The 26,915-nt window shown below is 46.3% G+C and overlaps 1 protein-coding gene across 3 annotated transcripts in view; it reads right to left on the bottom strand.

Moving 5' to 3' along the window:
• WDR70 (WD repeat domain 70) overlaps positions 1-26,915 on the bottom strand; it is a 2,341,596-nt gene that overhangs the window by 1,974,900 nt on the left and 339,781 nt on the right. For 2 of the 3 annotated variants that reach the window (XM_069627151.1, XM_069627150.1), the window contains exon 4: positions 15,368-15,557. In XM_069627151.1, coding sequence (XP_069483252.1) covers positions 15,368-15,557 — 190 coding nt within the window. The remainder of the gene's footprint in view (positions 1-15,367; positions 15,558-26,915) is intronic. The other variant, XM_069627149.1, reaches the window with a different exon arrangement.

The raw sequence follows: 26,915 nt of genomic DNA, 5'->3' as shown, positions 1-26,915 counted from the left end.
CTTGCTCTTATCCAATTCTTATGTTTACATTTTAGTGTATTCAGTTGTCGTGAGCAGTCAAGAGAATTTTCTTTTATAATAGCCCTATATCGAGATTTATGAGTAGCTACTTCAGGGTCATAAGAATGCATAAGAATGCAGATTTCTAGGCTTGCTACTATAGTGATCATGTGTCTTGGTCCTGAAGATCTGCATTTCTTCGACATAAAACGGACAAGTATTAGAGCCATTAACTGTGTTATTATACTGAGACCGATCTAATGTTTCACATAAAAGTTGTTAAGATACTGGAGTCCAATGAAATCTATTTTGAGCTGAATTAGTCATTAGGTTACAAGCTAGAGATGAATCATATAATTTGGCATCAATTACCCAGTTCCATTTTATGGATTGGATGTCGTGATCACTTATTTTCTGGGATATGATTAGAAATTCAGTTATATAATTAAACAGGTCTCGGTTTACAAAGGTGTAATCAATTGTTGCCGTTTGTGAACCTCTATGCCACGTACTACTAGATGGCATATCACCTTTTTTAGCTCCATTTAGCATTACAAACAGTCGTTCCGCCATATAAGAGTTCCATCTTTTAGCTATCGGCGTCAGAGTCGATCCCATTTGGGTTAGGCATGTTAAATTCAAATCACCAGTTATTATTACAGGATTACAAATCGGATCTAGGATTGTTAGATTTAATGTTTCATCCATAGCTTGAAAGAAATCAGATTCGGATATTGCAGAATGATTCCAGTAGATGTTTAACAACCCAATATCTTCAGTCTTAAATTTGATCCTTACCAGTTGTATAAAACTGTTAGGAGAGAACCAATGTTCAATTTGCATATTGGGGGATGTTTTTATAGCTACCATTAAACCTGCCCTCGGTCTACCTCTGACTGGCATGATAGCAGGATTCAAGATCAACACATGATTATCCCACACTGGAGCCTTTGCAAGCCAAATTTCCTGAAAAGCCAAAATGTCATAATTCAACAATAAGCTATCTTTAGATTTGGTAAAATGCTTGAAGCCTCTTCTATTCCAAGAGGCTAGCGCTAGAGTTTTTAGATTTTGGACTAGTTAGTTGCTATTCATTCTCAGCTCTCTCTCCTCTATCATTTGTCCATTTGAATCTGAGGCATTTGTTCGTGAATTACGACTTTGGCCTTTCTGGTATATATTTACTTTGGGCACAAACTGGTTTCTGGAGATAGGGGGTTATTGTTGTTCCCACAAGGCAGGGTTCATCAGAATAAAACCCAATTCATAGAAATCATCTCGCGCTTCCCATACTGCATTTTTGACAAAGCTGGATTTCATCCATAGCTTTATCATGGACAGATCGTTTCGGTGAGGGAATTCTATCTGGTCTATATCACATGAACTTATCCCTTCAAGAACCTGGACCTCAGCAAATATATTCAACACAGATTGCCTATTCAGGTCAAAACTTTGACAAGGCTGAGGTCGACACTGCATCATGAGACAATTTGTATTAACATCCCTGCCAGGTGTTCGATACCCAGCTTTGGTTGTATGGTGTGTTTTAGGCTGAGGTTGATTGTGTCTTATCATGTTATTCACAGGTGTATGAACTCCCCCACCCAAGTCAGTTCCCATTGGATTCTCATTCATATTTACTTGAGCAATAATTCTTTTTACGGATTGCTCTATTTCTGATTTCCATTCTGACATAAGTCTCAGCTTATCCTGCTGCTGTTTTGTAGAGTCATTACATTCGACACTATTGCTAGCCTTTTCCTGTTTCTCTCTTATAGGCTGGATCTCAGTGTTAGTCAGGCCTTCATTTACCTGATTCGATGGTCTATTTGGTACATCACTTACTTCACTACTACTCGGCCCACATAGTAACACCTTAGTGGCATTGCAAATTTCCCCTTCCTTTTGCTGATCAGCCATTTTAATTAAATTATTTAGAGGTTCATATTCTAAGGGCGTATTTTGGGTCAGTCATCCTTGGCTAGCTTTTTGAGATATCGCTTTCCGATATTTATTTGCGATAGCCGTGCGAGCTACAGCTGCCGCTGATTTAGGCAAAGTTAGGGTACGGATGAATTGCTTTGTTCCTGTGATTTTAGAGTTAGCAACGGTGGGAACATTCTTAGATTTTTTTGTAGTAGTTTTGACACTCACATTTGGTTCTTTCTTTCTTGTGTCAAAAATGTTGTAAATCGGCATATTTTCATTTTCTACTACCCCTGTAATAGGTTGAACATCGCTATTTTCTTTCTGTATTAGGGGTTGCTTATCCGGAATTTCCAGGTTTTTTGCCTTGTCTTTCTTCTTTTTGGAGCAGGATTACCCAACTATACACTCTTCTGTTTTTTCTTCCATACTACTTCTCAGAGAGCTTTCCTGCTCGCCCACATATCAATTTTGTTTTCCTGCACTCGTTCTGTTAAATTTCTTACCTTTGTATTTTTATTTTTATTTTTTACCCCCAATTGTAATGCAGACAATTGATCTTGAGTGCAGTCGATTAAAAGTATATCATCAGCCTGTAATTTTGTATCTTCAATTCTTGATTCTACACTTTTAATTCGATGGCTATGTCTGTTCTTTTCCTTCTCGCAGCAGCCACAACTAGACTCTTTTACTGAAGTTTTTTGCAGTAATTTAATTAGGAGGGAGTGTTGGTCGTTAATTTTCGTATCAAGTGTATCATAGAGGCGTGTAAGTGAAAAAAGAGCTGCATTCATGGTTTGCAAAGAGGTTTCAAGTCCTATGACAAAGCTTCCCGGTATTGCCTGAATCTTTTCATTTGGGGCAGAGTGATTTCGCCACGGGGTTGGTTGTACAAAGGAACAGGAGGAGACAGATGAGGCATTATTTGTTGGAGAAAACATCATAGGTGACTGGTATAGCTCCTGCCTGTCTATACTGTCATTTAAGTCCCGTTTGAAGTCAGAGGACTGGTTTATATCTGGTGAGCTAATTTTATTTCTATTAAGTGTGTCATCCATTCTCACCACTTCAACATTTCCATCATTAATATTATCAATAGAAACATCCTGTTCTTTTTCATCCTTACTTAAGTCTGCAGTGATTTTTAAGTCCTGCATGCTTTCTGTCGCCTTAATTTGGGGTTCCACCCTCCCCTCTCCTTGTTGGTCAATTACATCCAGTAAACCTGCCGCAATTAACGAGTCAGGTGGGGGCAATTGAATTTCCTTACAACTCTCCTGGGTATCTTTGTCTGCTGAATCCAGTTTAGTTGGCAGTACAGCAAGCCCAACTGATTGAGCACTCTCCGTATTACTTCCACTTTTACTCCCTATAGCACAGTATTTTCTAATGTCGGCTACTGCCGAACAGGCTCTCATACTAGATGTTGATTTGCTAACCCGTGCAAGATTTATCGTTCTTGAGGACGTTTTAGGAGTAGAAATCGCATCAAGCACACACATGGTAATGACTTCTTTTGGCGGCATCCCAGTGCGCAGCGTCATCACCATTTTGTAATCAATGTATCACCTTATGACAATATTAGCTTAATATTAGCTTATACCAATTGCTTATTTATGTCTCTTTTTTTTTTCACAAGTGTATAATTCAATTCCACAGATATTGAAATATACCACTCACTGCACGTTTTTACCTTGAAAATGACAAATTATAATTGCCTATGGCCCCCAGCCCTCAGACCCTCAGCCAGCAGACAGCCGACAGCACTTCACAAATGCACTTCCTCCAAATGCGCGCGCAGCAAATGCGCGCGGCCCACTCTTTAAGAGGATTTTGGGGAAAAGGGGCGGGGCTTAGGCTCGTTACAAGTCAAAGTTTGTAGTTTCTTGTCCACAGAAAAAAACGGGCATTCGGGCTCCTCCACAGCCGACAGCACTTCACAAATGCACTTCCTCCAAATGCGATTGTTCAATTGCCATTCGTAATTGTCTGCACCCAATCTGCTGGGTCTGTCCGCCTCCAGGTTGGACTCCCCGGGGAGGGTATTGCCCTCAAGTGAACGTTGTTCTCCAGAGCCCACTACCAAATGCTGACAGCCATACTGCATAGGGGAGGAGACCTGGTGCCACCCTGCTTACTGTAATACATGCTGGTTGAATTGTTTGCTTGAATAAGGATTGTCCTGCCACTGATAAGCAGTAGGAGGGCCTTGAGAGCGAGCCAGATCGCCTTGAGCTCTAGCCAATGGATATGGGTCCCCTGTTCCTGAAGGGACCAGACTCCATGGACGCTGTGGTTGTCCAGGGTAGCCCCCCCAACCCTCCAAAGATGAATCCGTGGTGATGGTAAACTGTGGTGCTGAATGCTGGAAAGGTCTGCCTATCCACAAGTTGCAGTCCGTGCTCCACCAGACAAGGTCCTGGTGGAGAAAGGGAGGAACCCCACTCCGGACTCCACAAGGCTCTGAATGTGATGCTGGAAATGCATTGGAGGGACAGGGCCTCCCTGTCCTTGTCCTGTAGTCCTTTTTCATTTGTGTTGTGTTTTCTGCCCAGGAGTCCATGTGGGACTCCTGGCAGTGCAGCTCTTCCTGTTTTTGGTTTGGCGTGCAACCCTGTGCCCCTGGTGTATGTTTTTGGGCACCTGTGGGTGGCCCACAGAGCAGGGTATGGGCTGGTGGCAGCTCCATGCTGAATTTGACAGGTGCTCCGAGTATCCCTCCATTTTGGGATAGCCAGGCCCTGCCATTGGAATCAGTTGATTCCTGATAGAAAACAAGATGACCCCTGTGGCCTCTTGCTTTCTATTGCCTGTTACCTTGTTTTCCCAAAGTCCGGGGAAGACCTGACTCTGTCCCTTCCCCCTGACTGGCTGTTGGGTGGAAGTTCCATATAGGGTGTTGTTGTGAAGTCCAGTCCAGACTGGCTGGTGCCTTCCCAGTGACTGTATGTTGTGGGTACACCCTGTGGGTGGGACCTGGGTGAATTGAGTGTGTGACCAATATGAACTTCTTGTTGTTGTTGTCTGGTTTCTGGTATGAGAGACAAAGACTGAGACAGCCCTGCCCGAAACTGGCCTGAATGCAGTGTGTAGTGTTGAATGGCTGGGTACTTGTCCCAATCCACATTCCTTGTTGTGAGTGTCTGAGAGGGAGGAGGATGGCCTGAATGCACTGTATGCCTGATTGGCTGACTGACTGCATGAATGCCCTTCTGTATGATTGGCTGCTGAGTGTGACCCAGCAGTGTGGATGAGAGACAGGATAGTATATCTGGGGACCTCTCACCACTGGAAATTGTTCAGAAGCTGTGTCTACACTTGAAGAGTAACTGGAACTGCTGATCCTCGACGCCCAGTTGGAAGAAGACTTGCGGTTGCATTTGCTTCTACTTGATCTGAAAGCTGCCGAATTCGTCAAGGACTGATCCGAGAGAGGACCTGGTAAGGCGCCCTCTTCCCGTGCTCCGAGGGACCATCGAGCACCGCTAACCTTTGCCGAAGCTCATTGGAAGTCAGACCCTCGAAAGGCTGCCGACCCGAGACGGGAACGCTGAGGAGAACGAAGTGAAGCACCCGGACCGTCGACCAGGGTTCGCAGGTTTGTGTAACCGCTGTAGGCCCGTCGAAGTTGTGTTGCCCAGACGAGGCGACCGCTTGACGCCGTGCCGCGGACAACCGGAGCCGCCCGCTCCTTTGACTAAGAACATTTGAATCGAAGGACTCCCTTGTCCGCAACGTCAATCGTTTTGTCCTGCCGAAGAAAGTCAAGGCCGCCGACGCGCCTAGGAGAATCCGTCGGTGGGTTTCCCGCCACCTGAAGGCCACAAAGACTTCGACGACTCAACGCCCTTGCTGGGCCATAGTTCTTCAGAAACTCTTTGCTGTCCTGAACAATCAATCGCCGAGGTGCCCCGCACACCTCATCCTCGCAGGACGTCGCCGACGAGCACCGCCTGGATCGACGTCGTGGTCTCGGCACCCTCGAACTTCTCATCGACGCCGTTGACGCCAAGTTCACCTTCTTCGACACCTCTCGACGATCCGTGGCTCCGGCTTGAAAGGGAGTCACTCAAGAAGGCTCCGTTGACGCTTCTTCGAAGCACTCTACTCCACCAGGTACATTGGGGGGGGGGGAGGGGGTAAAAACATTATAGGAGAGAACAAGACTATTGAGCAATATATGGACTGGGCTTGTGCTATATCTTTATTTTACAGGTTGCCCGGGTGGGGGATCTCCACACAGGACTGTGCTTAACGGTAGAGGCCAGTATTCTGCCTATTGTTTCAACCATCTTGCTTTCCCTTCTATCTCTATTGCTGGTTTCCTTGTTATTGATCTGTGCGAAATTCTAACAGTATAGTTGATGCACTTTAATGAGATCTGATAATATTGGTGGTACCACTTTAGAATTGCATATATTTAACATTGTCGATTTCGGAGTACAAAGTGCGTTGTTGTGAACGTGTACATACCTTTGAATATTAATTATATAAAGACTGTGTTTTCAGTAATACAGTGTGTGGACATTCCTTTGTGGTGGTTCGGGGACTACACTGTACTTACGAACCAGCCTGCATCACCTCCTGAGAAGCTAGGCCTTGATTGATCGTCCATTGCTACCCTATAGAGAATCTTGGCTGGGGTCCTCTGTGCCTCTCCTCGACCATATAGAGAGCAGAAATACAGACACCCCCCCTCCGGTCCTTTACACTGAACTGCAGCTGTAATCTTCTCATTTTAAGTCTCGTGTAAGGCACTGACAGTAAACATATCGCCATGATACCCAAGTGGCCCTCTTCATGGCTGTGATCTTGTCCTCCAAGGGGAAAAATTCTCTCGGAGCTTGTGTCCCAGATGAGGACCAGGAAAGCCAGAATCTTCGTCGGCTACAGCTGTGATTTCATGAGATTGATGGAAAATCCCAACTTGTGTAGAGTATTCATGAGGGCGGAGGTGGTGTTATGGACCTCCTCTGGGGATCTCGCCCTGATGAGCCAGTCGTCTAGGGACAGGTAGACATGGTGACCATGGGCCCTGAGAAGGGCTGCCACTGCATTCATAAGCCTGCTGAAGTCCCTGGGGGCTGAAATGAGGCCAAAGGGTAGTACCTTGTATTGGGAATGGAAGCCCATGATCCTGAACCTCAGGAAGGACCGATGAGGCTGCCAAATCGGGACATGTAGGTACGCGTCCTTCAGACCCAGGTAGCACATCCAGTCTCCCTTGCATAGTTTCTCCGGAATAAGCGCTGGGGTAACCATCTTGAACTTTTGAAGAGAAAGGGAAAGGTCCAACACAATTCTCATGCCCACCTGATTCTTCTTGTGTAAGGCGAAAATCCTGAGTCCCGCTGGGAGGTCCAAACTTGTTCCACTGCTTGGTTCTCTACGAGTGATGGAATTTCCGCAAGATGAAGAATTCTTCTTCTTCTTCCAGATGGCACAGCCTGAGGTGTCTATATGCACAACTGTGGACTCCATGACATCTTGGGCCACCAACTTTGCGCCTGACTGTGTACCAGAAGTTCCGTCAGGAAGTCGGCTATTTCCCGACAAAGCCTCTGGTTAACGGCTGTGAGCATGGCGTCTGTGTTCACCTGACGAAGGTGCAGAGAGGTGTTGGAGTAGACCTTCTTTCAAGACGCCTCCAAGATCATCTCCTCCTTGCTTAGCAGGGCTAAAGACCAGACGGCCGATGAAGACTAAGGCTTAGAGTAGATGGAGGCCACGGCACTCGCCAAAGAGTGCAGTTGAGGGTGTGCCGACAGCAAGAGTGTATCCCCCTCCAATTGCCTGCACTTGGCATCGAGGCGCTGACTGGTGGGCTGCACAGAATGGGGTTTAAGCCATCCTTTCTTGGCAAAGGCGACAACATCCTTTGCAGCAGAATCCCATTCTAGTCGCGGGGCGTAGAGTGAGGACTTCAGCCAGAACCCCCGCCTCCAGTTGTTCAACCTCAGGTTATGGAAGCCCCAAGTATTTGGCCAGAACTGCAAGTCCATCATGGGAAGCCTTGGCTGAAGACAGCGTGTCAGGGTCCTCCTCCTCGTCTGTGTCCACCAGGGTTTCCGGCTGGTCAGGAACAGGAGGAGGAGTACTGGGCGCTGCAGGTTGAGGTGTGGCGACTGGGGCCGGAGGCTGCTGCAGAGGCAGGTACGAAACCGCCTGTGGTGCAGGAGGCAGAGAAGCCGGAACCACGGGGGCGGTGCGGGCAGCAGAGGCTGCACAGGAGCCTGAGGCGCTGGAGCCATAGGAAGAATGACTATGGGTGCTATTGATATTGATATTGGTATTTTATTTCTATCACGCTCATACACAAGTGTTTCAGAGCGTGACAAGGCAAGAGAGGGGAACAGGGGAGAACAAAACAGCGATCTTACTATGCTCAGTGACATTGAGAACGCACAAGTGCATGGGAGAGGGGGAGGGGAAAAGTGCATGGAAGGGGGGAGAAGTGGAAAGTGCGAAGCAGAGGAGAAACAGATAAATAACAATAAATAAAGGCAACAAACAGTGGTAGTGAAGCCAGCAATTTGCAAGTGCTAGGTTTAAGGCAGCAGACAGGGTAGGTCTGATAGTGCAGGAAGAAAAGGGGGGCTGTATAATAATAATAATAATAATTTTGCATTTATATATCGCTACGAACCCTCAGGTATCTGAGCGCTGCTTATTATTACCCACGATGTGTGGTGCTCATTTATCGACCTCGGAAGGATGAAAGGCTGAGTTTGGCCCTACCGGGATTCTAACCTGCGTCAGCAGGCTCTGCACCGATGTCAAAGTAAGAACTGCTACTCGCTGTGCTATCGGACCGGCATGGGTACTGTATGGGTACTGATACAGACCCCAGTACAAGGGGTGGCCCAGAGGCAGTGCAGGAGGGTGGCAGGGTGAGCAGGTACCTGGGCCCGGAGGACACAGGGTGGCCAGGTGCACAGTGTCGAGAGAGCAGATCAGCAGGGGAGAGGGGGAGCGAAGGCAGAAGAAAAGAGAGAAGGTCTTGAGGTGCTTCCGGAACCGGTGATGGTTCTCCTCAAGTTCTAGAGTGGCAGTGAGGCTGTTCCAGAAGGGAGGCCCCAGCCGAAGACAGAGATCTACCCCCAACTCGTTTCTTTGAAAAATGACTGACCCTGAGGGAGTTGGAGGTAGATGAGCAAAGAGCTCGAGAAGGGAGGTATTTGCAGAGGGATAGCTGAAGATATTTAGGACCCAGGCCCCAGAAAGCCTTGAGGACAATGCAGAGGGTTTTGAATTTAATCCTTGCATCCACTGGGAGCCAACAGAGAGATTTCAGAGCTGGAGAGATACGATCCCAGGGCTTGAGGCCAAGGACAAGTCTTGCAGTCCTGTTCTGGATTAGTTGCAGAGGGCGGAGAGTAGAGGCAGGTAGATTTAGAAAGAGGCTGTTAAAATGATCCGAGCTAGAGGGAACCAGAGCTTGGGATACCATGAGCTTCTGGGGGAAGGAGAGGAAAGGCAGAGCACCTCTGAGGAGGTGCAGTCAGAAATTTGACTTTTTAAGAGACCTCAGATGTGGGCGGAGAAGGAAAGGGTGGAGTCAAAGAGGACCCCAAGGTTCTTAACCTCGCAGGTGGGGGCAGGACAGGAGGTAGTATGTCCCTGATCACATCCCGAAGGATGGTGCCATCTGAGGGGTACTTATAAGCGTGAGGAATTTCTCAAAGAATCTGTCCCCACAGGCCAGTGGGCTGCTAGGTGGTGTAGGAGTAGGGAGCTGAGGTTGCTGAGGTCTGGGCGTACTCTGCCTTGTTGCCTGCAGGGTTTATCTGCCTGAACGCTAAAGGAAATGCAGTAGGCCACGTACCTGGTGAAGACCAGTCCCACCTTGAAACTCGTTCTCCCACCTGCTCTGCACCAGGGGGGCGATATCGGACGAGCAGCCATTTTATCTAGCACGACGGCCATCTTGTCAGCCTGCATGTCACATGCCTGCGCTGTGGTGCTTGCTGCACTGGGCCCGGCCTCCTCCAAGACTCTTGGCAGTGGAGATTGAACCCTATCCTGCACATCAGGACGACTCATAGGCAATGTGCCCTCGGCTGTGCTGCATTCAGGTGCCCCATCAGACATCTGTCCAGTATTAGGGCGTAGCCCCTCGGGTGGACACCCGGCAAAAGAAGCTTGCAGTCCCTAAGCAACGTCCCCGGTAGGATCTATTGTTCGAAGAGCTCCCGCCATCATGCTAACCTGTTCTTCAGAGTGCACGGTATAAGCGCGTCACACGATGTACAATCCTACCAGCCGTGATCGGGGCCAAGGCAGCAGAGGCAAAGAGCGTGGGGGGTCGGACGTAGGGAAGAGACCTTCGCAGGCTGGACACCTTCTGAAGCCCAAGGACGTCGACATGTGCCGTAGAGGACCATGGCGCCAGAGGACCGAGTACTTGAATAAAGACAAAAGACTAAAGAGAAAAGACAGTATCCGGGGAAACGTACGTAGAATTACAAGGCCGAAGCCAAACCCAGGAGCGCTAGTGAAAGTAGTCTGCTCCCGTCGAGGTAGAAAAGAGGACTGACGAGTGGCGCTGGTGGGCGGAGTCAGGGGAGCGCATGCTCCCAGGGCCGCGCCCCTGCACACCTCTAAATTTAAAGGGTAAGAAGATCTTTTCTGGTGAATAAGGTTCTGGCTCACGTCACAAGAGAGGAACACCCATGCAGTATGGAGGAAAGGGGACGGGACGTACGAGAATGTTCTTTCCTGATAGTGTGGCAGACCTGGTTCAACATCCTGCCAAGTACGGCGACTATGAAGATGACTGATGATGGCAATCTTCACTGGGTGCAGGTCCCAGACCAGCGTCCCTCAATTTCTTTGTTGGCGGTTCAGGATACTTACTTTACTTCCCAGAGTTTTTCTCCTTCCATTGTTAGGCTGGGTCAAGATATCCCACTTTTCCCTTCTGATCCGTCCAACTGTCCTGGTCACACACGTGCTTTTACGGTCTCTCCTGTAGTCTTTGGTTGGTCTTCGGGTCTTCCTGCTTGGGTGTTGGGCTTCTGCAGTCTTCCCTCCCTTCTCTGGTGTGCTGCGGTAGTTCTGCAGCATGTGGTTCCCCTGGGAGGGTTAGGCTTTCTGTCAGGTCCTTTGAAAAGGTATTCTCCTGGGCTACCTCCAGTCCTCAGCCCTTCGCTGGCGTGCAAAGATTCCCTTCTCCAGACAAAGGCCCTGGTCCACAGCTTCTCCTGCTTCAGCACAGCATTCCTGTTCCTTGCTCCTGCAACAAGGGCTTCTCTCATACTTCCTGAGCCTGTCTTCCCTTTTATAATGGTTCTGGCCAATAGGACCTGGGCAGACAGACCGCTCAACATGGTTCTTATAGGTAATCCTCATGCCTCCACACTTCTCCCTTGTCACAGTACTGATCTTAGGTCTCCCTTGTGAGTCATTGGGGTCCTTCCTCGTCACAGTACGGGGAAAGGGATATTCACATAGGTAACAACTAGTCTTTCTTGCCCAGTACTTTCGAGGGGAATGGTAGGGGCACTACAAGTTATGACCTTATTGGGGAAGTAGTTGTTTTTAGGGTAGTGGGAAAGCATAGAGTTCTCATGCAAAAGGGATCCCCCCCCCTAGTGAAAAGGGGGCCACGTATATGTCACACTTCCCTTTCATTAAGCTAGGGAACACCTTTGTATTGACTTTAAATCAGAATTGACAAAAGCGGGGCCTTCTAATAGCGGCATAGCTAGCAATAGCGCAAAAATGGAAACAAAATGGACGCAAAAATCCCCTCCAACCACACAAGAATGGCTCCACAGGATGTGGACCTTTGTAGCAATGGAGAGAATCACATACAACCTCCAGGGGGACAGGCAGCGCTTTGCTACAGATTGGGGTGACGCCATTGAATACCTGCAGAGCAACTACGTGCTCCAGTGGTGCCCGCATAACCTACGTATTCTGGACATGTTCACTGGCTAAGATCGAAACAGCAGGGTTCGCAGTAGGATAGCACGAACGATAAACCGGTGGGGAGGGAGGGGGGATAGGTAGGGGGGCGATTAGGGACTATGTTGAGTCCCGATGTTTATCGTTTAAAGAAATGCCAATAAAAATGTGTTTTAAAAAAAAAGAATTGACAAAAGCGAACAATTTATTGTAAATCAGGAGACATTAACTATGGCCCTGCCCACTTGGCGAGAAATAATTTAAGATAATCAGTATCTCTGACTGGCTGACATTACAAGCCCTCATAATTTAAAAGCTCACCGTTTTCACTTTGACATCTTTTTCATGCATGTGTTGTTTTTCATGCATGTGTTGTTTTATTGCCAAATGTTTACAAAAGATAAACAAAATTTTGAAATACAAAAATGATGGTTCATGAGACAAATGTGAACTTGGATTATGCAATTTCTTGGCTGCCATATGGAAACAAAGGCTTGAGCTAAAGACTAGTCAGTAAACTCCAGCTCAGCAGAAGGGGAAGTTTAGAGGAGTTCACCATCACACAACTTTGTTTTTTATTTACACATGGTGGGTATTTCAATGCTTAACATGGAATTTCACAAAAGAATGCACATCCCGTAAGAGTGCAAGAATCAAGTTTGAGTAAATGAGAAGGCTTTCAAGCACCCAAATCATCAATCCTAATGACAGTCGTCTCTAGCCATATAAGCATATTGGTGCAGCTTAAAACAATTCTTTGAAGTGGATGGCCATCATCTGAACAATGCAATTAATAAGGTTGAATAGAAAATGTTAAAACCATTGATGCCTCTTTATACACACAATTTAAGTTCAGAAAAGGGACACGCATTTAAAGAAGAGAACCTCACCCACTGGAGTTGTGGCAAAACTAGAAACCCCGGACTGTCCGGAATTGAGCCAACATGCAGGATTGATCTTACTCAACATAGTATTGCAAATGAGTTCAAAAGATCCAATCAAAAAACATTGTGACAAGTCATGTGAAAAGGCTTCTGCGATTTGTGAAAGCAAATCCAGACACTTGGATTTTTATAACTGCAGTTCTAAATGTTATTTACACGACAGGGAGCACCAGAGAAAGGATGCAGAGTCCGAGCAAACCTTGCATTAAATGCAGCTCTGCTGTTCCTCCCAATTGGAACCAGGTCTAAAACCTACATAAGCAAAACAAACAAGTAAGGGTCCAAAACAAAGTAGGACTCTGGATATTTAATAAAGTCACTGTAATTAACTTTGTAGTTCAACCTACAATCCTAATATTGTATTATTGCACTTTTATGCGTTGTCAAAAGGTACTTTAACTTGTATCAATTACTCCACTGCACAGCTAAGAGTGGAGTTATTTGGGGCACTTTTCATCTGCTTACAAATTGGAACCACAAAATGGGATGATAATGCAACAATTGCTAAGGCAACTCTAGGCACTTTGCTGTATTAAGTGTACATATGTAGCTCTTACCCCTTCAGCATGCTGTATTAAGTGTAGATATGTAGCTCCAACCCCTACAGCATCATCTAAGGGCCATGGAAAGGCTGCTTCCATTCTGTTTGATTTACAAACTGATACTGGTTCAACAAACAGTGAGATCTCGAGCTGTTTCAACTGCATTTAATGGAAGAAAGCCATGTGTGACATAGTCACCTGCCTTATTCTAGGGACCACCCAGGGGGCTACTGAGGTGGTGGAGTGCATACCTGAGTCAGTAGATGATGGGCCCAGCGACGGCATGGGGGAGGATCCCCTTATCCCCTTCCAATGGCACTTATCAGGGGACAGTCACAGGAGAATTCTATGCTGTACCCCTTCCTAGCTGAAGGACTGTAGGTGCCTCTAGCCAGTCCCAAACACCAAGTAAAAGAAAACAAACAGTGATTAAATATACACAAAACACTTCTAAAAATCATACTATTATTGTTGCAGCTCATCCAGTGACAGAAAATAAATCATCTTAAAGGTCCAGAAAGATGATCCCGAATGATGAATGTCTGCATGTCATACTATATTTCCAGGTTGTATTTTTCCAGCAGCATGTTCTCAGGTGAATGATACAAACTTACTGACTCATGCTCTAATGGTATAGTGTCCCCTTGAAGATGATTCAAAGTTCCAAATTTACAGAGAGCCAGCAGGGTTAGTCAGACTGGCAATGGATTTACACACTAGGGAAGCAAGGAATCTGTGTACTTCCAGGCAGTCCCATGTAGTAAGGGGGAGGTGGGAGGGAGGGGAGCGTTTGGGTGGGGAGGGGAGTGGTTGGGAGGGGCATTCGATGGTTAACAAGCAAGATCAAGGCTTTGTCCATCCTCTAAAATGAAAATCAGCTCAGGTGAACCAAGAGAGGCAGGACATTTCAGCCACTCACCAATCTTAGAACAAAGGTGCAGACCTTCACCAAGAGCCCAGCCTAGGTTTGGGGAACACAGTGATCAAAACCCCAGTGGCACAGGTAGTTTGCCCAGCAGAGTGTAGGTTGCTGGAGGAGAAGGTTGGAGTATGGAGACAACTGGCGATGAATAGATACAGCAAAGGCTTGGGAGGCTGAAGAGGTTGGAACGCTTATAATGACGGATTTTGAGGAGGGAAGTAGTATTGAAGTGGCAAGGTCATCAAGAGGAAGGTGATAGTGAGGAGGTGGTGGTGACATTCAGAAGGGGGGCACTGCGGAGGCTGTGTAAACCTCTGTAGGTGAAGGCAGTACTGAGGAGAAAGTTGTAACATCAGGGTGTAAAAAGGTATGTTGAGGAGGAGATTGTGACTTCAGGAAGTGACAGATGTATTGAGCGGAAGGTGGTGATATCAGGAGGTGAGGGGTGGTACAGAGGAGGCAGCAGTAACATTAGGAACAGAAGGTAGCTTTCAGGAGTAGATAACATCAGGAATTGAGGTCGTATTTTGAATGACATGGTTTTGACACAGGGTCTGAAGGAGGGAGACCACCTCTAGGAGGTGCTAGAAGGAAGACTGTGGAGGGGAGAAGTTGAAAGTGGTTAATAGGAGAAATGAAGTAGATGCCCTCGGGCCTTAGTCGGCACTCGAAATCTATTACATTACAGAACAAAAGAGACTCTCTCCAACTCTGAATTTCTACAAGACTTCGCAATTCCCTGAATACTTTGAGGACTATTTGGCTAGAGTTATGTAACCCCAGACGACAGCAACTGTTCTCACCAAGTACAATAGGCTTAAGAATATAAAGCCTGCAAGGCAAAAACAACTGAAAGGAAGCAGGTGACAAACCCCTTTCGAACAGTGTGGATACCCAAGACGAGGAGGAGGACCTTGCTAAACTCAAGGTGGCTTGGGAGACCTATCTAGAACTGGGGAATTAGAGCATTCTGCATTGTTAATTGTAATTAGACTGCATTATGTTGTGTTTCATTCTGCATATCCTGTGTGCTTCAGCGCTAATGAACCAGTTAAAATAAAATATCTTTATTCTAGTCCCTTAGTGGCACATGCAATATGTAACTACCAATCATAGTGACTTACTTCTTCTTCTTCTTCCTGAAGATCCTCATCGTCATCATCGTCGTCACTGTCTTTGTAACCTGGAGGGAGAGGAGGGCCAATCAATTCATCAGGATCTTCAGCTGACACGGGCTTGCCCTGACGAGGTGGCATAGGAGGATCAATTGTCTCTTCATCTGTGCTCTCATCACTTTCACTACTACCTGAATTGCTGTGAAATAAATACACAATATTAGCTAAAATATCTGTTGCTCTTTCACAGGTTATTCATTAGAAGATTATTATACATGCTGGAGCAGCATGCACTTCATTCAAATTATGGATTCTCTTAAACTATCTGTGTCGTTTGATTCACTTGCTGCATTATCACTATATGAAGCACTGACATAAATAAAACAGAATCGTCTAAACTTATCTAAGGGGTCTAGAATAATGTAAGCACAAAGAGGAAGAGCCAACAAGATGGGGCTTGTTATCACCAAAGGCTAAGGAAAGAATGAAGCAATTTATATCACAAACATCATGCCTTTTGTTTTTGAGAGCTCCTTCGGGCAACGGAATGGACATTCAATGGTGCTGGCAGTATTTGTCGCTAATGGACCAATTTTTAAATGCCATGTTTCATGAATTATTGTTCTGCCTGATGGAAGTAGGTCATCCCAGTATCCCCAAACAAAGAAAACTGATTTTACAACATAATTCAGTAAACCACTGAAGAATAGCAGGGAATGTGTTCTAGTCTATTGATTATGTTACAAATGCTTGAATATCACGCTTCATAAATTAACATAGAGCTAGGTCTTCTAGGAATTTTAAAAGTCTTAAAAAAGGCTCTTGACTAGACATATGTCTTCTTTTCTCACATCATTCTTAAGAAATCAATGTAGGGGGTGTGGCCATGATGGCGGAATGAGTGATTGCTGGTGTTCCAGGCTTGCTGTCCCGGGTCCTTCCTCTACTGTTGTAGAATGTCTTATGATATGGTTGTACACATTCCCGTACCCACTGGCCATAGTTCTGGAGCGAGGATTGGGAGACATCACCACTGCAAATGAACTCTGGCAGGCAGCAGATAGGGCAGCGAGTGATAGCTCAAAGGTGGCACAGGAAGCAAGGGAGCTTAGAGGCGTGGCCAGGAGAGGCAGTCCTCCTGCAGACTCTTAGGGTAGCTGAGCTGTGCACCCAGGCATAGAATGGTGAAGTGGTAACCGTGTGGGATAACAAGGCATGGAGGGAGTGAGCACTGCACCTTCCTCCACCCTCTGGTGTTGAAGGGGCCAGCCTGAAGAAATTGCCTACCCTGTACAGCTGGGAGATAGGCTGGAAATGCTTAACAGAGCTGGAAAGGAGTGACATATAGAGTGGACAGACTTAAACCTCCCAGAATAATTCCGACGAGATTAATGGAAGCATAGTAAAGGAATCAGTGAGACCTATATGGATACTAAAAAAGTACAACAGGAAGGTGGTAGATCAGTTACGAATAAGATAGCTGGTAATTACAGACAGGGAACACTAAACTTTAGATAATTGCCTAAAATACAGGGAAGTGATCAGAGCGACAGAGCAATAGGAACTGGAACCTCTCTGGCAAAAGAGGGCTTTGAGAAAACTTTAATTGGTCTAAAACAGTCAAAGAAGAGATGATGTGTCTATGTGAAGTTCTGCAGCTATAGCAACCAATAAACAAGAGATTGAGCATCTTGGCTCTAGAATTAATAAAACAGTGTCTGCAGTTACCAATTTTAAATAACAGATTCCAGAGTTAGCACATCATTTAGACAAAGAGAGAATATACAAGTCAAAGTGCTTAAAGAGCGATCTAAAGCAACACATATTGGGCCTCATTACACGGATGGCAGTGGACCAAGGTGCAATTAGCACGTTGGTCCATGCCGGTAAAATACTGGCACCGCCTTGGTGGAAAGGAGAATTACCGCCCTATTCCAAGGTTGGTGGGGCGGTAATTCCCCCTTCCCCCATTGCCCTTCCCCATTCCCATTTTTGCCCAATAGGGCTCCATGGGAATGGGGAAGGCGCTAATTACGGTACCGCAAATTGCGGTACTGTAATTAGCTCCCTGGTCCCTTTGCGGGTTGGTTTCTAACGCCTGCAAAAAGTAGGCATTAAATTCCCCAACCCGCAAAGGGACCTCGTAGTAAGGCGGTAAGGGTTTACCGGTAAAATACTGGTACCGGTAAACCCTTACTGCCTACCGTGTAATGAGGCCCATAGTCTTGTGTATGCAGGAACATTTCACAACAATTCTGAAATAGGACGGCAGAAAAACAATCAAGAACAAAAGAGCACACTGAATGGGGAGATTGCGAGTCAGCCCTTGGGCGCACCCCCATAGATATTGTGATCAAATTGCATTACTGTAAAGAAAGACAAAGTGGACATCCTAGAATCAGCTAAAAATAAATGAAGATTATACATTTTAAAAACTGGGGTCTTAATTCTTCCAAGATGTGGTTCAAACCACTTTGATAAAGAGGTAAGTGATAAAACCGATCACAGAAGAGCTAATTCACAGAAAGATGAAATATAAATGATTGTTCCCTACCAGATTCCAGGTGCAAATAGAAGACACTGAACAAATTGTCCAGTGTACGAAGGTAGTGCTTTGTATAGATTGGATTTTTAACAGTCAAACTTTCTTCCACAGCAAATAGGGAAGGAACAGGCAAAAGAGCAATTCAAGACTGGTAACTTAAGAAAAGCAAGCAGTAGTCCGGGTGGAATCAGGGCCAACATGAGACTACGGGACCAGGAAAGAAAATGGTCTATATTGATGGCTAGATTTAAAACTGTTTGTGTTGTCCTTGAGTATGCTTGTTGGAGGGGGGTGGGGGGGGGCTTGTGGGGACCAGTGGGAGATATCCGACCCTTCAGGGTGGTTGGACATGCATCAGCTCTGGGGGCCAGTTCCAGAAATAACCTAAGAGGTAAAATACTAAGGAAACCACCATTTAACTTCTTCAATAAAAGGATGCAAAAATCTGAGTTGACAAAATACAAAATGAGATGCTCTCAGTGACTGGATGACAGAGAGCGGATATGGTACAAATATGCACATGGAACGTTAGTGGGCTAAATGCCCCGGGAAAGGGGGCAGAATTTTAAGGAAGCTTTTATAGACACGCCCCAAACTCTGTATGCCTTCAGGAGACATCTGGTAAACTCGGATATCCAGACTTCAAAGTAGAGATTTTCTAGCACAATATCATGCCATTGTGGATACTAAAAGGGTGGGGGTAGCAATATTGATTCACAGATCCACACACTTTAAAACACTATGCTCTTAAAGAGAAGCACAATGCCTTTTTTAAGGGACCTTACAAGAGATTCCTGGACTGTCAATAACTGGTTGGCGGTCACATATATTTGGTGACGGACCAGACCATTGATAGATCAAATCAGAACATAATGCTCAACTATTGAGCCATTTATTGGGATTTCGGGTTGAGAGATACATAGAGGCACCTTAATTTTTTCTTTTTTAAATTTCAAATGTTTGGTTTATTACAAACATTTAACAAATACAAATCTTAAAATCCCATCCTCCACCAGGTAAACGATAAAAACATAACATCTTAAAATGATCCCATCATTTACTTTATCCCCTCCCAGCTTCTCTTCAGCTTCCTGTTCAAGTAACAGCAATCTTTAAATTACAATATGAATACTTCCTACAAAAATGTAATTGCTGCTAATATCATTGCATTGTTTTATCCAATAATAAACATTTCCCACCATTCATCCACAGTTAGTGGATTAGATCGTGAAGACACTTCGCTCATATATTTGGTTCTTATGCTGATCAATTCCTCACACTCTATTAAGAGGTGCTGTGCCATTTCCACCCTATCACTTCTCCTGCAGAATCTGAAAGAGGTAGTAGTGGCATCACGTTGCTTCTTGGCACCGAGAAATTCTCTTGTTGAGAGGATATTGAGTCTCATCCTCAAAGGTGTTTCTATATTTATAGCTCAGATATTTCACTAGGTATCTAGGGATTTGGTTTATCGAACCATGTTCCAGAGACAAAGAAGACGTTAAGTTTATACGTACATTTATTTGCCCTGGTATCAATCCTGTACATGCGTCGTATTTGGTTTTTAACCTTGTCTGGATTTCTTAAAAAAGAACTTCTTCAGACAAGTCAAGAGATACCAGCGATTCCCTGCACCTCAGTTTCCAGGAATCCACAATTCCATCCTCTTCTCCTTCACTATTGTTCTTATTTCCTTTTAGAATGTCAAATGGAAGACGGTTCTGGTATTTTATACATTTCTGGTATAGGCTCAGAGATTTCCATCTCACCATTGAGCCCAAGGACTGTTACCCCAGTTCAAACCTCACCAGACCAACTGGAAGGGACTTTGGGAGACTGTGTACTCTCTTCCAAAATAGACCTTCAAGTACTTCCCAATATATCTTGAGGCATGGTCAGGGCTGTTTCAGCTCCATACAACAGAATCGGGGTAACCGCTTGCTTGTAGAAGGTAATTATTGGGACCAGTATACAATTGCCGAACCAACTCTATAGGACCCTAGTCTGGGCTGGCAGTCTTCGATACTTCAATCTAAAACCATCCACCCAAAGTTTCTCACTCATGTTACCGTTTATTGTGACCCCCAGACATGTAATCGAGTCTATGATGTCAATCTTGTCATAGCAAATTACCCAAGAAGATTTAGGTTTCCGCTTCCCACGGGCATTAGAAAGTACCAGGATTTTCGTTTTTTTCACATTAATCCCGAGCTCATTGGCCTGGAAGTAACTCTCTAGCTGGGTCAGTCTCCTTTGTAGTCCGATTGGAGTCAAATCTATAACCACCAAATCATCTGCATACATCATCCAGGCAACCTGGGGGGGAAGCTTGTACCTCTTCCTGGCAACGGGCCATATCTGAGAGGTAGAGATTAAAAATTGCCGGTGCCAGAGGGCAGCCTTGTTTCAGTCCTCTATAAGGTACAGATTGATTTGGTTAAGAGTCCCTCGGAATACATTCTTATTTGGATCGAAGTGCCATTATAGTGTGCCCCTATAGCATCCACAAGGTCTGGTGGACATGACCAATCTATCCGTACATTTTTGCCATTTTATCTTTGTTGATGTTATCCAAGGCTGGCTACAGATCTATAAAGGCCAAATACACATTCTGCTTTGTTTTAATCGCCCTCATCTTTAGTATGTTCAAAAGGAAAAAATGTAGAGATGTCCCCACCCCTTAGACAAAGCCTGCTTGCCTTACATCAAAATGCCCCCCGTTTATTCAGATGTTTCAAGAAGATTGAGGCAACGATATTCCCCAGAGTGTCAAGAAGGGCAATTGGTCAATAATTGTTAGGATCGTCCCGGTTTCTCTTTTTATATACAGGGAAAATCAAATCCTTTCTCCACGATGGTGGAATTTTTTCGGGCCCTTAGGATCTGATTCAATAGGATCCAAAAATATTCTGCCCAATCATCTGGTTTCTCTTTTAGTGTATTATTGTTTAGACCATCAGGGCCTGCAGCTCTAGATCTATTCTGTTTTTTATTAAGATCCGTAGATCTTCCTCATCAAATTCTATAGACTAAGGACTGCTGCGATTTCTTGGGCCAAGTCTGATACCACCATCCGAGCCACTAAAGGGGTTGGTGAATTATTTCATCCAGATCTTTTCTTGTACGGTGGGGATCATTGAAGCCAGTTGGAACGTGCCATTATTGTTGAGAAGCTTCCACAGATCTCATGTTTTTATTAGATAGGATCTTCTTTATAATTTCTGCGTCTTCCTGGAAGCACTGGGCTCTAGTAGCCAATTTTTATATTGCTGTTTCTTTTCCTTCTCACTATTTTTTCCTCCCCTTCAATGTCACGGTCTATAGAGCGTAGATCTGCTCTCAGAATTGTATTCATCCCTCTCACTTCATGACTTGGATAATGTACTCTCAAACCCGGATTGTGCACCATTCACCATACCCACATCACGTTCCTTGAGTTCTTGTCATGATCTCTGCTTCCAAAAGGTCAGGGTTTTCCCAACTCCCTTGGAAGCAGATCCATAACCCAGGTTCCGAGTGCCAACCAGTCCCAATTGGGACCTTTTGGACCCAGTCCTGGCGCCAGTGGCACCAGGTTCTTAAATATGCCCAGTCCCAGCGCTGGAAGCGCCGGGCTCATAATGCTTGGGTGGACTTACCTGCAGCAGACCATGCTGCTTACTTGCCTGCCAGTTGAGTCTCTGATCCTCTTCTGTTTGGAACTACTTTTCCTGTTGGGTGGGGCAGGAGCCACTCCCTAGATTCAGAACACTGGAACTCTTCTGGAAATCAGGAACTCTTTTCTTACCTAGGCGTGGCTGTGGAAGGAGACACCTAAGCACTACAGGAGGCTATTTAAACCACACCCGATGGATGAATCTTGCTTTGCGTTATTCTGCATCCTCAGCAGCAGAACGCTCATCTTGTCTTCTGCATCTGATCCTGGGCCTAAGGAAAAAGGCTTACCATTCTGAATCCAGTCTTCAGCAACACCTATAAAGACAAGAAAGAACAGGTTAGCATTACGGTCTTCAGTGACAGCTCTTCACTTGCCTGGTCCATCGGCTGTCACCAACGCCTCGCGCTGCATTCCGGCATCTGAAAGACAAAAGCTTACCAACTCTTCGCACGCTCCGGAGGCCTTCGGCGCTGCATCCCGCATCTGAAAGACAAAACAAGGTGCGTTTAAAGACATTGGGGAACTTTAATACTCACGTGCCATTGCTCCTTTCCACATCTAACCCAGTGGGTATTCCGGCACCCTGCAGCCGCCCCGAACTTGTACCTGCAAAACAAAAAGACAGTTAGAGCGCATCGTGAAGCAGGCAACAAGCGCTTACTTACGTGCTTCCAGGCGCTTCTATTCATCACACGGGCTCCATCTTCAACTCACTTCAGCCCGCCATCCGCCATCGCCGGAACCCTGCAAAACAAGAGACATCTTTACTAAAGACTTTAAAGACATTAGAATTACCCGAAACTTACCGTTCGTGCAGTAAACGACGGACAGCAGTCCTCTGAAGTCAAGAGGCCTGCTCCCCTTATCCAGTGAAGAAACTGGTTACAGCACCCTGCCTCGAGGCAGATGGAGAGCACGGCGTTCACTTACCTAAGGTGAGAGCGTTAACCTTTGGGGTTCTACAGGAGCAGGAGAAGAGAAAGGGAAGAAGAGAGAGACATTCAATAACCCAGTTCATTAATCCCACATTTTCTATCTGCAGACATCTTACCCTTCGAGCCAGACATACAGTGCACAGAGGTCCAGCCCAAAGAGCCAGCCGTGTGTTACACATCACCTTTGAAGATACGGTATACGCCCAGTCAAGACCGGCGCCTCTACGGGAATCAGGTGAGCGTTACAGCCACGTGCCTGCGACCTGTCGCTCGGCCCGCTGGGCCCGGCCTCCTCCAGGACTCTTGCGTGTGGATCACAAGGCCTACCCTGCTCCTCGGGCCTTGGCCCGGTACGTGTGACACCTTCGACCCGGGGGTCGGTAGAGCTGTGTTTAGGCGCCCCCTCTGACATATTGCCGTTATTAGGGTTTAGCCCCTCGGCCATGGTGCCGGTACAAGGGCGGAGCCCCTCGGGTGTTGGCCCGGTAAAAGAACCTCCCGGTCCCTCAACACTGCACCCGGGAGAATCCGAGGATCCCTCGACCCGAAAGCTGGTAGCTGAAGCAGCCTCAGTGCGCATGTGTTGGTCGAACGACCTGGACGGTCCCTCCCGCGCGGGAGAGTCCCTGGGTAGGATTCTCCCTTGCGGGGTGCGATGGAACATATTGGCCCTACCTTGGACATGGTCCAATGTTTCACGAAGTTCTTGAGATCCTCTGGAGGCGACCTCTGGAAGAGCTCCCTCCACCTGGCTAGTCTGTTCTTCAGCACCTTCGAGGAAAGCGAGACACACGCCGAACATGATTGCTAACCGTGGTCTGGGCCAAGGCAACGTAGGCAGAGGGCATGGGTGTCTGAATTTGGGAACAGCCCGTTGCAGAATGGACACCTGCTGAACCCAGTAGAAGTCGACATGCGGAGGGGAGGAGCATGACACCCGAGGACTGAGTACCTGAATGATAAACAAGACAAAAAAGACAAAGAAGTAGTATCCGCACATGGAATTACATGGCCGAAGCCAAACCCAGGAGCGCTAGTGAATTCGGGCCATTCCCATCAGAGGGGAAAAGGGGATTGAGGTGTGGCGGCGGATTCAGGGCAGTGCATGCTTCCCTGGGCCGCCCCCCCACGCGCCTCCAAATTTAGAGGGGAAGGTTTTTTCTGATGAAAAAGGTTCTGTCGTAACAGTACATATTTTATATTGAGGTCACCACATAATATTATGCGCAGGTCACTCGTGATTCGTCTGTTACATTGGTAACTGCACCCACTAAGTCTTCCTCTCCCATCCCTACAGGATTTCCATAGAGAGTGAGTAGAAGTAGTATCACCAGATTTTGGATCTCCACCCTTTCCCACAGCAGAGTCACTACTTGGATAAATGCATTTAGATTCCTCGACTCCAGAATAGAGTATGGTCCACTCCTCTTCATCAATGTCATGAGACCTGTTGACGGCCTTCCTGACGTTCTCTGGATGGCAAGATTAAAGCAAATGCCAAAGTCTTCACACATGTGTTTAGCCGAGAGCCACGTCTCCTACAAGCAGCATATATCGTAGGAGGCCATTTAAAGTCTGTCTTTTTAAACAGGCGTGTAAAGCCTTGCTTGTTCCCTGAGCCTAAACGCAAACCAGGTCCCTGAATAGTAGGGAGGTATAAGTCCAAGGTCTGTGCTAGCGCAGCAGCTAGCCAGGTCTAGTCTGCTGAGGGGCTTGCCAAGCTCTTGGATTCCACCGATATTTGTACATTTCTAGCTTCTCCATTTGTTGCTCCAAAAGTCACTGCCAGCCTGGGGCCTACTCCTCCTGCTTTTAGAGCTGATCGTGGGGGGTTTATTACCTCATGTCTGGTGGGTTCCGGGAGTCTTGATGACGGTCTCCTACCAGAACTTATATTTCTGTCAGTTTCCCGGACATCTTCCCCAGTTTCCACAGCAAATGGTCAGCCTCCCTCTATGATGTCAAAGCCTAGAAGTAGCAGGTCTGAGCCTGCCCCCATATAAGGCAGTTTCGAACCAGCATCGACCGGAGGTGCAAAATCACCCAATCAAGGCGGCTTTCCTTTGCAAACTCCACAATTTTGATGTCATCAGGACCAATACATCTAAGCAAGCTTGGGTGAGCAATGGAGCAGTTTTAAGATGTTTTTCTGGTTCATGATCGGACCATCTCTTTCTGGGATCAAGTGTTCCATTGATACCAAAATGTTCTCACCGCCTTGGGGGGGAGGGGAGGAAGAGGGTTTTCCCCCCTGGTAGACTTAACTTCTCTATAAATCGGGGCCTTCGTAGAATAGGTATGGCTAAGATCTTTACTTTTCTCCAGCAAAAGGTCTCTTCGTTGTTGCATCGTGCAAAAGGGGTTGGGGGTAGATAATCCTTTAATCAAGCTGTTAGGGAGAATTCTCTGTTAAGGCTAATTTCCCAAACCTAGTGAGTCCCCCAGCAGCTTTGCTGGATTTTTGGGGTTTATTTTTTTCTCCTGCTAAGAGTGAGACTCTTTTTCTCCCACTCTTAGACATGATTTGAGATATCCTTTGACTTTGTACTGTGTTTTATGGGCTATGGGGTCTTTTACTCCATAGGGTTTCATGTGGTTTTTTGGTAAGTGTGTTACACAGCAACCTCAGTGCAGTAACACAGGGGTGTTATAGTGACCCCCCAAACATAGACTCCATACCCTGGGACTGACTACCGTCTCCTAGGGCATGTAAAGTCACTGTTGACTTTACTAGTATTAAATTGGGAACAGAACCAGTACAAGCCATCACATTGTGGAAGTACTGGTAGGGGTAATTAGATTGCTCCTGGGTCTGTTTTTCGAGGGGGCACTGTGGAGTCCCCCATCGTCATCAGTTTCTGGCTGGTGGCAGTGGTTACCACGCGAAATATTCCTTAAGAATATTTACTATGGGATTTTCCCATTCATTTTAAACGCACCACTTTTTGGTGCAATGTTAAAGATACGGCTGGGTAATTAATTCAATATTTATTCCCCGGTTGCGTCTTTTCGCCAGGACTCGGTTTTCAAATGGCGTTTGTCTTCGCCTCTGTGACTCCAACCCAAGTCAAGGCCTTTGTTCCACTTTTTGGCGGGCTTCAAAAGTGATGCCACTCTGTCTGGGTCTACAGGATGTGTGGGAGGGGGGTTTAGGCACCCTGGACTGAGTTGCCTCGGCAACTCAAGTCGCACTTTTGTGTGATTGGCCCAGTGGTGAGCCGCTCGGCTCACCACTTAGCATGTTTGAGTGACAGCTAGGACTGATGAATAGGGGTTTTCCGCATAAAGCAGGGCTTTGGGGACTGGAACTTGAGACGTCGGCCGCCACAGGACCAAAGAATCCAAAGAGGGAGAAGCTGAGCCGACCTGCAACGACGACACCACCGGTGGAGCCCTGCTGCACCGACTCACCACTTCTTCCAACGACAGAGGAGATCTTCATCCCCAAGAGTCTTCTTCCTTTGACTGGTGGGGATAACCAGTTTGCCCGCCTTTTCACCTTCCCGGATCATCTCGTGGCCGCCTTGCCTGTGCCAAGCACCCCAGCAACCGGGATACCACGTTTTACCACTACCGCGAATAAAAGGGTATTACCTTTTTACCGGAGAACTCCGCGGCTGGTTTCTTCCCTGGCAGTGCAACGACCTTCAGCTTTCCTCCACGTCGAGATCTTCTCTTCCCCTGGACGATGCCGCGACTTGCACCCACTGCCAGGAACAACTGCCCCCGCTGGAGGATTCTCTCCACTTTCAAGGTACTGTGTCCGCCTGGCCTCCCTCGTAACGGTCTGTGTTGGGTGTCTCGTAAATCCTCAATTTACCACTTGGGTTGGCCGTAGGCCGGCTAACTGAACTTTTCTGAGCTGAACTACTTCCTTTTTAAACTATTTGCAAGACTTTTCAAGCCTTTTAAACTGTTTGATCTTGGGCGCATTGCTGTTCTACTCTCTCTAAGAGAGCCTGGCCAGTAGACTTTGACTTTCCTGCCTTGCTGGGTGCTTCTAAAGTATTGTGTTGTGTGCTTTTCTAATATCTGGCTTTTCCCTCCCTTTTTTGATAACTTATTGGAGTGCCATCTTTAGTTAAGCGCTCACCTCTGTCTGAAAATAAGTGGTGTTACCGAAGACTTGTCTAATAAGGAATAAGGGATGTATATATATTAATAGTGACTGTGTTTTGAACTTGTTTACAATAATAGTGCTGAGTGTTTCTAAGTGTGTCTTTAAATAAATAATTATATACTTTGATACCAAAGCTCTGGTCAGTGCTTGCTTGTATTATTGTGTCTGGGTGCCTATTGTGTATACTGTGCATACTGTCTAACTCTTCTTGAGGGAAGTCTGGCTGCTCAGCCACAGCTACCAGGCAAATCTGGGTGGTACAGACTGCTACCAATTGGGTTTACTGCCAACACCTGTAG

The sequence above is a fragment of the Ambystoma mexicanum genome, chromosome 6p (genome assembly GCF_040938575.1).
Source record: "Ambystoma mexicanum isolate Mex_15411 chromosome 6p, UKY_AmexF1_1, whole genome shotgun sequence".
NCBI lineage: Eukaryota > Metazoa > Chordata > Amphibia > Caudata > Ambystomatidae > Ambystoma > Ambystoma mexicanum.
The sequence above is the reverse complement of the archived record's forward strand: the minus strand, read 5'-3'. Positions and strand labels throughout refer to the sequence as shown.